This window comes from Parasteatoda tepidariorum, chromosome 2 (assembly GCF_043381705.1).
Source record: "Parasteatoda tepidariorum isolate YZ-2023 chromosome 2, CAS_Ptep_4.0, whole genome shotgun sequence".
Lineage (NCBI taxonomy): Eukaryota > Metazoa > Arthropoda > Arachnida > Araneae > Theridiidae > Parasteatoda > Parasteatoda tepidariorum.
Genome location: NC_092205.1, coordinates 28,700,815 through 28,713,067, shown reverse-complemented (window position 1 = coordinate 28,713,067; position 12,253 = coordinate 28,700,815). Strand labels below are relative to the sequence as shown.

The following is a 12,253-nucleotide window of genomic DNA, read 5'->3' as shown; positions in this document are numbered from 1 at the left end:
GCCTTGCAATATCAGCTGTATCAATGTATAATGGTTAAGTTGGCAGTGAAAAGTAATTTGTTTAGAATAAACGAAATAAGTTTCCAATAATAAATTGAGTTATGATAAATTTGTTTATAAATAATTTTTATTTTGTATGGTTGAATGCTTAGTATAGCTGTGGTTCACTTGTACTTAGTTGATAAACTTACTGGATAACCTAAAGTGTTTAATAGCCATTAATGAGTTGTAACAGGACTATAATAAATCATTTCCATACATACATCATCAGTTATACACCTAGAATAACTCCAATGCAGCAAACTTTTATTTTACTAAATTCTTTTCATATTACAAATGTATCGCTATGTCTACTCGGCTGGGCTGCTGCTAAAGTCGACATCGAATAGCAAAGCTTCCATTGATTCTAGTTCTGGTTTCTCAATTAAGCTGAAAGTGAGAGATAATGTTCAAAATGTGTTTTGAGGCTTTATGAACTTGTGAATTTTTTTTTGTCTACTTACGGTAAAAAATTGTCCGCTTCTGCATTTTGATGGGCAGTTGTTATCTTGAACGCTGAACCTGAAAAATAAATAAATGGCAGACGATTCCCCAAAGTATATATTGCTTATAAAAATATTATAATTTAAAAAATTTAAAATATTTTTTTTGTTCTTTTTTTTTGTAAAAGTAGGAAAATAAGTGTGCCAGATGTGACAAAAAAAAAAGATCTTAAAAAAAATTTCATGAAAAGAACAATAAAAAAGTGTAATAAGAATTTCCCATCATTCAAAATCACAACTTTTTATAATCTCTAGCTGACTCCTCCCTTGTTCGTTATGCTAATCAGACCCAGTTGTTGTTTTTCATACAATATTTTTTTTAAGTTGATAATAAAGATAATTTTGTTTGTAAAATATCTAATTATTATAATTTTATGTCTTATTTTATTAGTATGCTAAACGTAACGAAATGTACTTACTTAGATTGGTACTTAGATTTGAAAAATCATCAGCTGTACTTATAAAAAAAATAATAATAAACTTAGGAATTCAGAATGTGTGACGCAATACGAAGTAATAAACGAAAAGTAATTTTACTTGTTAACAATCTGTAACGATAACGGTATATCATAACAGTTCGCATTGGAAACTTTTATCACTCTTCAATATTATTATTTTGAAAAATTTCAATACATTTTTAAAAATGATATCTTGCAACATCTAATCTCTCTCTTACTTTTCATTTTCTCATTTTTTTATTACTTTTGAAGTCAAACTTATAAAATTAAAATCACTAAAGAGATAAATTTTTCTACAACAATGGGTAAATAATTATTTGAAGAAAAAAAATTGAAATTGCGATCACTTTCAAACAGATTATAATTTGGAAGAAGAAAAAATAATAACTCGTTAAAAATGGTTTTAACAGTTAAGTTAAATTTCAATTCTACGTATTTTTATTTATTTTTCGAATAAAATTTTTCATTCCATCGAAATCCTTTTATTTCTTTACAACACGCCTCCGTTTTTTCACGTTTCTTAGTTTTTGAGAGGTGAAATTAAACAAAACTTAAAATTTAAAAAAAATGAGAAAAAATTCCCAAAAATGAGCATAAATTGCAATAACTTTCAAAAATGTTAGAATTTCAAAGAAAAAAAAACAACTTTATGTTAAGTTCTTAAACAAATATAGCCCTTTCAGCATGCTCTGTAGTTGCATTTCTGTGACCTGAAGAGCTGCTCCTATCAGGGACCCCCACCAGGAGGGGGGAGGTGGGCGCACGATGCGCCCACTTAAAGCTTGGGAGGAATTTTTACACTAAATAAAACGAATAGTTTGGGGGGGGGGATTTAGAATTTGCCCAAGAGCTTGGGGAGGGGGGCACTGGCTCGTATGGTATTATTTCCTTCAATTTTAACGGTTAATAATAATTCTCGACTTAATTATCAAATGTTACAATTTTTTTTATTTCGTAGTAGCCCTTGTATATTTTTCTATTTTCTTTAGGAAGTACACGTTTCTAAGTCTTCTAGGTTTTCCAAACCAAAGTGTTACATTAAGTTGGACACACAAAACATTGGTTATATATATATATACTTTGCGCCCAATTGGGTACTTACCATAAGTGCATGTATGTAGTGGTTTTGGAGCTGCACTTCTTTTGGCCAGCAAATACTCTTCGTTGAAGTTCGATGCTTTAGAACAAATCTCCTTCCTAATGGAACTCAGCTGGACTTTCATTTTTGCCTGTACATATGAATAAGAAATATTAGATTTCAATACATAGATTTTTGTAATTCTAATGAAGAATGCATCATCTTTGTAAGCCACCATCAGTGGCCCCCAAGCTCTTGGGCGCATTCATCCCCCCCCCAAAAAAAAAAATTTGCTAACTTCCCCTTCCATGTTAGCTTGTTCGAAATAGTGCTACTTTGCTTGCATTCTACTCATAACATGACAATGCTTCTTTTATTTATGTACTTAAAAACAAAAAATTCTCTCGACCAAATTCCCCCCCCCCAAACTCCAAACTATTCGTTTTATTTAGTGTAAAAATCCCCCCCAAGCCTTAAGTGGGCGCATCGTTTGCCCACCTTCCCCCCTAATGGGGACCCCTGGCCAACATTGCGGAACATTTCTACTTCGAAAAGGATTAATTCAGTGACAAGTACAATTTCAGATTTTCTGAAATGCACTGCAACGCAAATAACTGAGCTCCTTAACATTCTTAATTTGCTGAAATCGAAACAATCCTTTTAATGCATATGTGAAAGATCTTTTTATATAAAACATACAATATATATTATTTATCATTGAAAACACATAGTACGTCAATGTAAATATTTTTCTTATTTCAATTATTAAAAATTATTAATTGGGTACTTGCAACGCGAGAAGAAGTGAAGTGATTAGGTATAACCATATTATTTAAATTAGATTTAATTGGATACCGATAAGCTACGTCACGCGTGTGTGTGGATTATTGTTGTTAATTTACGTCGCACTAGAGCTGCACAATGGGCTATTGGCGACGGTCGCGTGTGTGTGGAACCTGATTGGTTGCTGAATCGACAAATGTTTATTAAAATTTACTTAAGATGACGTCACTTGCAGGAATACTATTGCAAAGCGAGATTTCGTTCATTCTAGTTTATGTTAGCCTGTTTTAATATTTCTTCCTACGGCACTAGTGTTCATCACAAATGGAGAATGATTCTAAATTCCGATAAAGCATTTTTTCTAAACCACAAAATTTACATTCAAAATAAATATATAAATAAATCAAATTGGAGGATACTTCAATACATAATAATAAAATTAAAAACTCTGAATAAAAACTAGTTTCAAGAATTTTATTAGTCTCTTTTTTATTAGTCTAACATTTTATCAGTCTGTAAAAATAGGTTAATAAGCATGAATCTTATTAGTCTCTTTCTTTAATTCACCAGCCAAATATGGAATAATATGATTGTTTTCCTCCTCCGCTATGTCCCGATTATTTGATTTGCAAAGTCTCGGGATTCTCAATGGGATAAGGCTCCTCTTATTCCAGGACTCTATGGGATACCTGCAAATGACGCAATGTGGGTATCTTGATCCTGATAGATTTTTGAAACGTAGCATTTGTTTACGTTTGCAACTGCTTTTTTCCATTCTATTTCGAGTAAACCAAGCCTGTCAAGTATCAATTCTCTTAAGTGACACATTCTATATTCTTTCACAAATATTTCAAGTCTGCATGCATTAATTGAACATGAATGTGCTAGAAAATGGTTTCCATTGAAACGGAAACGAAAGAAAATAAACATTGAGAATGGCTATCAGAGAAACGTACTTCTTCTTTGTTGAACTTGGTTATTTTTAAAGTTTTTAACTAATGCATATCCTTTTCATAATTCATTAATTATATTGTTAATAGAAAAACATTGTTTTGAAATTTCTTTCTGTACAAGCATTTCAAATAATTTTCCTTTGGCGTATTTCTTTCCAGTGGGGGTGCGATCTATGGGCAGGATCGACTTCTGCCATGCCATTCACACAACCACAACCCGTTTATAGGGCGGGTCACATTCACGCACAAAGGAGAAAGGACATAGAACACACACACAGAGAGAAAGAAATATCCATCCCTTGCCGGGATTCGAACCCAGGACCTTTCTGATGCAAGGACAGTTCCCTGCCCCATACACAGGCCGGTCGGCAGCGTTTCAATTAAATGCTTTCATAAAAATAATGGAAATACTAAATAAATAATGGATTTATAAATGGATATAAATTTAATTACAAATTTCAAAAATCAAAACTGTTTGAAAACAATTCTTAACTTTCGAAACCCATATGATCCTTCCACTGAACTCTGGGGTTCCGTGGAATACCATTTGGGAACAGCTGATCTAGAATGCAAAATTGATTCAGTTTGATAACGAAAATAAATAAATAAAGAAGAATTGCCTCGAATTTAAGGAAAATGTTTCTTCCCTCAGAATGTATTTGTATTTAATCAAGAAGAGAACAATTATTAAAACTTACCTGCTGTTTTTGTAGCATTTTCTTTTCACCTTTTAGTTCTCTAATTCTCTCCTGCAATATCTCCTGCCGTAAGTGAGTTGCTCTTAAATGCACTTCTCTTTCGACGAGTCTTTTCCTCTGCGTGTCATATAATGATTTAAAGCATAATAAAATAAATTAAAATTAAATAGTAACAACTATTTTTGATTAATTTTAAAGTAATAGGAATTTTAATGGATCACCAGGGAATATTTTATTTATAACTCTCTTTGCTGTTAATAAATATATATATAATGAATAATATCAAGAAACTGAAACGAAAAGATATGCTCGATAATGTAAAACCTTCTTTAGCTTTAGGTTAAAAAATAGATGGGTTTTGAGAGCTCGAAAATTGACACTCATAATCAAGACTAACCAGAAAAACAGCACTGATTTGAGAAAAGGAATATAAAATAAAGGTAGAAAAGAAGAAAAAAAATCTAGAAGAACCGTGGAAGTTAAGAGAGGCTACTTAGGTTCGTGATTTGCCTCTTTATTTACATTTATACCCACTGCACTTTTTTTCTACAGCGTATTAAGATTATGACACTTAAAATATGACTCAAAAATTTAACTAAGAGACATGAGGCTTTAAGCAAATTATTAAAATTAAGGAGAAAATTTTTTTTCACTTTATATAGATTTTATTTTGTCATATTGCGAACCAAAACATGTGACACAATAATGTAATATATAAAGTATTTGTTACAAAAATAATATATTCGAAAAAAAATATCCGAAAAGTTATTTTTAGGCAAAGAGTGTTTATTTTAAATTATTTTAAACAATAAAATTTTAAAGAGTAGCATATATGAATTTTAATTTCTTTTGAGCAATTCGGTCGATTTCGTTAAATATACGGTTTTGTATTTTCATAAAAATTACAGTTTTTTTAATATTAATTTAAATTAATTAATAAACTAATACGACGTAAAACTAATCATAATTTATGATTAATTTTTTTTATTATCAAATAAAATGTTAAAAAACATTAAATAATAGTTAAAAAATATTTTTTGCATAGGATTAACTTAAGATGAACGCAAAAATTGTTTTGATTCGCGTAGATAGTTTTAGAGATAGGATAAAATAAATTTTCGTCCTCTCATTCAAATAAACCATATTTTATCGAATCAAGACCATATTTTCTAAATTGTGGCAGCTCCCCATGCTTAGAGAACGGCATTCATCTAAAAAATAATTAATAAAAAAAATTTATTTGTTCTCAGAAAGTATAACTAAATTTATTCAGAAATAGCACTAAGTAATTAACATATTTAGTTCTACCTTTCGAACCGTTTAACTTAAAATTTAATAAATGAAGAGCTGATTATTAAATTAAAAGTTATTTAGAATGATTTTTTCTTTGTATAGTTGGATTGTTTTAGGAGCTAACTGGATAATCAAAAAATTTTTTAAAAATTTATCTCATTTTATAAAAGAATTTATTCTTGAAGGCTATCATTATAGGTCCTCTTACGAGGAAGTACTGAGTAATTAGTATGGTTCGTTCGACAAAAGCCTTCTAGGTTGGAGCCCCCATTTAGGAAACTTCGGTATTACATTGTTTAGGGGGTGAGCTCTCATGTATTAAATAATTTACTCTTCTGATATTTGTGAAACATGATTTAGAATATTTAAATACACAATGTCCCATTTTAAAGAGGGGGGTGCGATACCTTTTTTGCAATACTTTCTTGCATGTTTTCGTATTTAACTTCAATGTCTCGGATTTCTGCTTCCATATCAGCTTTTTTCTGCTTCACTGAAATTTGAAACTGGTTAAATCTTTTGGGAATGTTTATCCCTGAATATCTGCATAATATCATTTGAGTATAAACATTTAAAAAAAAAATTGGACGGGCTTATTATTGTAATTCGTACACCAGAAGCGCTATTTTTTAGCATAGATTTAATGAGATCTAATATGAAACATTCCAAATTGTGATACAATTTCTAAGCAAAATGTGAAATAAATATTAAGTGTGAACATACAAAAAGCAAACAATTGTCATAAATAAAAAAAAACCTATTTATATTAAAATACAACAACGCTGCGGTTGTTTTTATGCTTTTTTTTCTCGTTCTCTGTACGTATTTTCAAAATATTTTTTTCCATTTGTTATTGTGACAGTCATTTTGCTTTCATGTGCCTATTATGAAATTTATGTTCCGATTTTGAAAGGTGGTGTACCTTTCACAACATTGGTTTTGGATTTTATGTTAAACAAGTAAGGGTGTAAATAGAGATGGATAGGACACTTTTGTTACATAATTATATTACTACAAGTTCAAAGCCCTGAATAATATTTTGANTTGATCATCATGGAAAATATTTTGAAAAACAATAAAACCAATTTCATCCAACATGTTTGTTTTTTCATTATTAGGCCAGAAATATAAATAGCAACCCTCGTACAAGTTCAAAGCCCTGAATAATATTTTGAAACATTCAGCATTCTTTAAAAAGTCTAAAGCCTCAGAAAATATTAAACCATTAAATTTTGTAAGTAATTTACAATGGCAAGAAAAAATATCTTTTACTTTCCTGCACGAGAGAAAGCTGGGATCACTTATGTAGTTATTTCGAGTGTTTTTAAAGGACCTGGTGATTTGAAAAATCAGTATAAGAAAAACGATAAGTGTGGTTTGCTGCGTTCTACTTTAGAAACTGAGACTTTATTATCAGCTAATTTCACAGTTAGTTACTAAATTCTTTAACAAGTGGCGCTACTGACTGAAAAATAAACTACAAAAAAGCCGCCATTCTCATGTCAACTGTTTTCAGCTCAAATATTTTCTCACGAGTTTGTATTTTCTGTGGCAAACAATAATTCTCTTGATAATATCTTTAAAAGATTTCTTACTAATGAGAAATAAAATATGGTTCCTTTCGCAGAACGCAGTTAATCGTTCATTTTATTTTCTCCCGACTTTCTTTATCTGATTTTTTATTACCTGATTAGGACAATTTCGGGGTGAAGTAGGATTTAATGCAAATAAACTTTAAAAAAAGGATATTTGTTTATCTGTCAAGCCACTTCTGATGTATAAATGATGTGCCCTTGCCCTCCCTTTACGTAACTTTTTTTTAAACAAAATATATTCTAAAAACCAGGTAACCTTTTGATTTAACACTTAATTGCTGATGCACAAATGTTATCGTATTGAGTTTTTAAAACATTAAAAGTAATTATTTTATAGCAATCTTGCAATAAAATAATCTTGCACAAAAAAGCTTGCATTAAAAAATTATAGTAATTGTTTACTTTTGATGCTGTAAAATAGATTTTTCCTTACATAAAATCTTTAAAATTAAATTTATCTACTGCATTACGATGTTGTGGTTTCCCTAACTGGTGAAAATAATCAAAAATTAAAGTCAAATATATATTAAAGGCAAAAGTGAAGATATTCCTTCCCACTAAGTGTCTCTGTAAATCAATTTTTCGTTTCACGTTAACATTTTCTGGCTATTACAATGATTGCTATAAAAATTTATGCAGATTTATCTGAAATGTTTTCGTGGAAACGTTGTCTTTATTTAAATGAGTTTACGATATTTCAATTTTAACAATTATCAAAGAAGATTTATTAGAAGTTCTAAAGCTAGTGTAAAAATGAAGAACACAATAATTTTCTATTGATTAAATTTTTTTCGATATTTTGAAGTAAAATAAATGCTAAGAATTGCACTCTATTTTGATTGCGAATTGTTTGTTGTAGAATGACTTACTTTAATTTAAAATGAGTACGATGTACACTGAATGGTCATTTTTATTTGAATCTATGAATATCATTATTGCATGTTTATTAAAATTAGATGGTATTGATAATTTAGTATTAGTTTCTTAAATACACTGTTAAAAATGTTTCGACAAAAATCATTAAATAAGAATTAATTTTATCATATTAATTTTAACAACTAAGTAGAACAATAATTTTATCATATTCAACATAAACAGTCAAATAACCATAAATAGGATGGCATTCAAACTGTTAACTGTGAGAAAAATCGTATATTGTCCTCTTTACCTAATAAGGTTAAACAACTAGAGTTTTATCCGCGTCAACTAGGCTTCCAGCCAATAAGAATCGAGCGCCGTTCCTCGATAACTGGAAGTTAAGCCATGTGATAAGAATTACGAATTCATATTTTTATTTTCCACAATCAGATGCCTAACACAACAATAGATGCCTTCTAAACTTGTTGCAATAAGTGGTGGTTAAGCCACTTAGCCGTATGAAACCACTGAGTTCCTTGCAGATGCGTCCATGCTTCAGCTGAGAGAGCTAAATAGTCAATCTCATGACCGGCAGAATGGGGGTTCAAATTTCAGCCTTCACTTTAAAATGTTTTCTTCAAACCTCCAATGCAAGAGGAGTTACCAGTGTCATGTACTCCTCAATTTGTTATCCTGGACTATTGGTAAACGAAACTCTCATCCACACTTGAATGGCAGCACCACAGAAATGCTTAACACAAAAATGTCTAATGTTTCCCTTCTTTCATGACAGATGATCCCACTAGATAAACCAATTAAGCTATATTATAACTAATTAAGCTATATGAGCAACAAAGGGAGGCTTTTTATCAGCTTGGCAGTCTTCGGTCTACCATCCCTTCCGTCTGCGCTAGCCGTCCAAAGACGTTTCACCCTCGAACCACGATGAGGTGCAGAGCAGGGATTTGCCTTATTCAATAGATGTTCTTTGGTAGATTTTTTTAAGAGTTTGGCAAGGGGAATAGACTCTTAGCCACTGCTCCGCAGTGAGTATCAGCCATGGAAAATACTTTATTGGACTAGTTCCAAACTCTAAGAGACTCGAGGGCTAAGGGACTCAATCTGACTAATCTTTAGCCTAACATAACCCAACTCCGATATTCAGTTAAACTTCATTTTTACGGTTTTGAAACTATGCTAATTGCAAAGGTTACAAAACCGTAAACTTTTGTGTTCTCGGTCTTTTTTTAACCATGCCAGTTGAAAACGGTTTCAAAGCTTAAGTTTAAAGTAATACTCCTAGCCGTGAATGGATGGTAAATACTGTTTATTAGATAGTTGATAGCATTGAAGTGGTTTTGGAAATTTTTATTTAACCTAGTGATTCGATATAAAATAATTAGAGAGCATTCTAATAGACGCGCCAGTGCTTAGCGTTCTAGCTCAAAAATTTTCCCTTTAAAATAATATTTAAATTCATCTTTAAACGTTTTCATTATTTACAGAAAATTCTTTCAACTATATCATGCTATACTAAGTCTTTTAGCATTATTCTCAAAATTTATTCGAAAATAAAACCCAAAGAACCTTTGAATTTTGAAAACAACGAACATTATTTTATATTTATATTGATAACGTGAAAACAAAAAGCGCCACCCTTTATTTGCACTATAAAATAAATTCGAAACTATTCCTTAAAGAATGCTAAATAAACATTCAATTTGCTTTTAAAATAAGAAATGGATATCGTTGATAAAGAAAGCTTTCTACTCTGTAAGAACCAAAAGAATTTTAAAAACTAAATGCATATTTCACGAAAATAAATCAGTTAAAATTGGAAAACTACTGAAAAGAGGAAATGTAATGTTGCATATTTTATGGAAAAATTAAACAATTATTTTTAATATGACTTTCAAAAATTAACAAAGAAATTTATATATATATATATATATATATATATATATATATACGGTTATATATATATATATATATATATATATATATATATATATATATATATATATATATATATATATATATATATATATATATATATATATATATATATATATATATATATATATATATATATATATATATATATATATATATATATATATATATATATATATATATATATATATATATATATATATATNCAAAACCGCTAGAGGGCGTCAAAGTTTATGTTCTTATATGAGGCAAAAACACACAAAGAACGATGAAGTTAAGTTATAAAAGCAAATTTAATGGCATGTGATTACAATAAGTGTTCAAAACAGTGGCCGGCAGCGGCTATGCACGCAGTACAACGGCGAAGAAAAGATAGGCGAACATTCTGAAACACACCAGGCACATCACGAACTTTCCCTGCAGCGGCCGAAAGCTTGGCGACAAGAAGCGCAACGCAGTAACTCGCAACGTTTGTTGGAGCAAAGAAACAATATAAAGCATTTACAAGCAATCCCTATCACGTGCAGCACTAACAGACATGGCAGCGTCATCAGGGTGGCATTTTTATGTTTTATTATGCTTTATTGACATTACATACATTTGCAGGCTTGTTTGCTCAATTTAGGCTTATAAATCTTTGTCAAGTACAATACAGATAGAACAATTTGGAGAAGGACATCGCGAAGAAATCACCAAGAATACATCCAGGCTTACGACGGGATTCGTACCCGCCTCCCCCACGCTTCACACTGTGTTTGACGGGCGATACCGCTCAACCAGGGAGGCCCCACATTCTTATGTTATCAGTGTGAGAGCAGTTTCTGCTTTATGCGTTAAAATACCGCGAACAACCATACTCCTGACTGCCGCAAGATAGATAAAGATAGAAAACAAAAGCAAGTCAGATGAAGATTATATACTGAGATTAAAAAAATCAAAGTATAAATACTTAAACTCCACAGAGTGGAAACTGGATTTAATTTAATAGAAGGGAAAATCGCGTTTTCTACACAGATAATCGTGCACCATGTACTATAATTATACCAACATTAAGCATCCTTGTTTAAAATATTAGTATGACGACTTTTAACGGTTCTCCATAAAGAATAAATTCATTCTCTCAATTAATTTTGCTTTTTAGTACAAAGATTATATTTTTATTTCAATTAGTACCTATTGCCAAAATTGATAAGGCATCATTGACGTCAATAACAGTTTATCGATTTTTTTGCACTTTCTTGAACAAATTAGTTCCATATTCCCATCATCTTTGCAATTAATTAGTACATAACTCGTTTTTTTTTTCAAAATTTCAATTAGTAACTACTACTAAAATTACTTATCATTGGGGTCAGTAATAATGTTGAAATTTTTTTTAAAGTTTTTCCTTAACAAATTTGTACCATTTCTCCATTAATTTTGTTTTTCAGTACATAACTTACGTATTATTTTCTTTAAATTACAGTTTATTTTAATTTATTAATTTTATAGTTTAACGTTCTAAGAGCATAACTAAAAACTAAAATAAACACGTGATTTCAGATAACTCGAAATACTAATATGGTGACGTAATACGATTTTACTACCATTATTACGTTGATCATTCAAATAATCTGGCATAATGGATTAAAAGAAAATTTAGTATTATAAAATGCGCCATAAACAAGTTTTTGAATAGAGTTATAAACTAGCAAGCATCACTGATGTTATCTTAAATAATTAAAAATATTTGGCAAAACTGAATCGTCCTCTGTTAAACAAATGAAAAAATTACAGTTTTTAAATGTCTCTAAACTAAAAATATACTTAAGCACTGATGTTACATGAAAAAATTCAAAATATTTGGCAAAATTGAATCGTCTTCCGCTAAACAATTGAAAAAATTCCAGTTTTTGCATGTCTTTAAACTAAAAATATAATTGAGAAATCGTAAATGGGCTTCATAATATGTTTTTAATAGGGTATTTTCACTTCAAGAAGAAGAAGATCACGGATACCCACACATGTGACCTATAACGTCAGCCAGCTGATCGTTTGTAAGC

At 30.2% G+C, this 12,253-nt stretch overlaps 1 protein-coding gene across 1 annotated transcript; it reads right to left on the bottom strand.

Annotated features, from left to right (window-relative positions):
* Positions 1-289: 289 nt before the first annotated feature.
* On the bottom strand, positions 290-6,295 carry LOC107449628 (uncharacterized). Its single transcript, XM_043044031.2, has 5 exons — positions 6,213-6,295; positions 4,513-4,629; positions 2,103-2,229; positions 504-561; positions 290-429 (listed from the first exon to the last, which is right to left on the bottom strand). The coding sequence occupies exons 1-5, from the start codon at positions 6,276-6,278 to the stop codon at positions 351-353; spliced, it is 447 nt and encodes a 148-aa protein (XP_042899965.2). The 5' UTR covers positions 6,279-6,295; the 3' UTR covers positions 290-350.
* Between the last annotated feature and the right edge of the window lie 5,958 nt (positions 6,296-12,253).

Bases quoted from the DNA above. Each gene is read 5' to 3' on its own strand.
- LOC107449628 (XM_043044031.2), bottom strand. From the start codon at position 6,278: ATGGAAGCAGAAATCCGAGACATTGAAGTTAAATACGAAAACATGCAA. The intron at 4,630-6,212 runs GTATCGCACCCC...TATGACACGCAG, and splicing joins AAGAAAGTATTGCAAAAAAG to AGGAAAAGACTCGTCGAAAG. The intron at 562-2,102 runs GTAAGTACCCAA...TTTATTTTTCAG, and splicing joins ACTACATACATGCACTTATG to GTTCAGCGTTCAAGATAACA.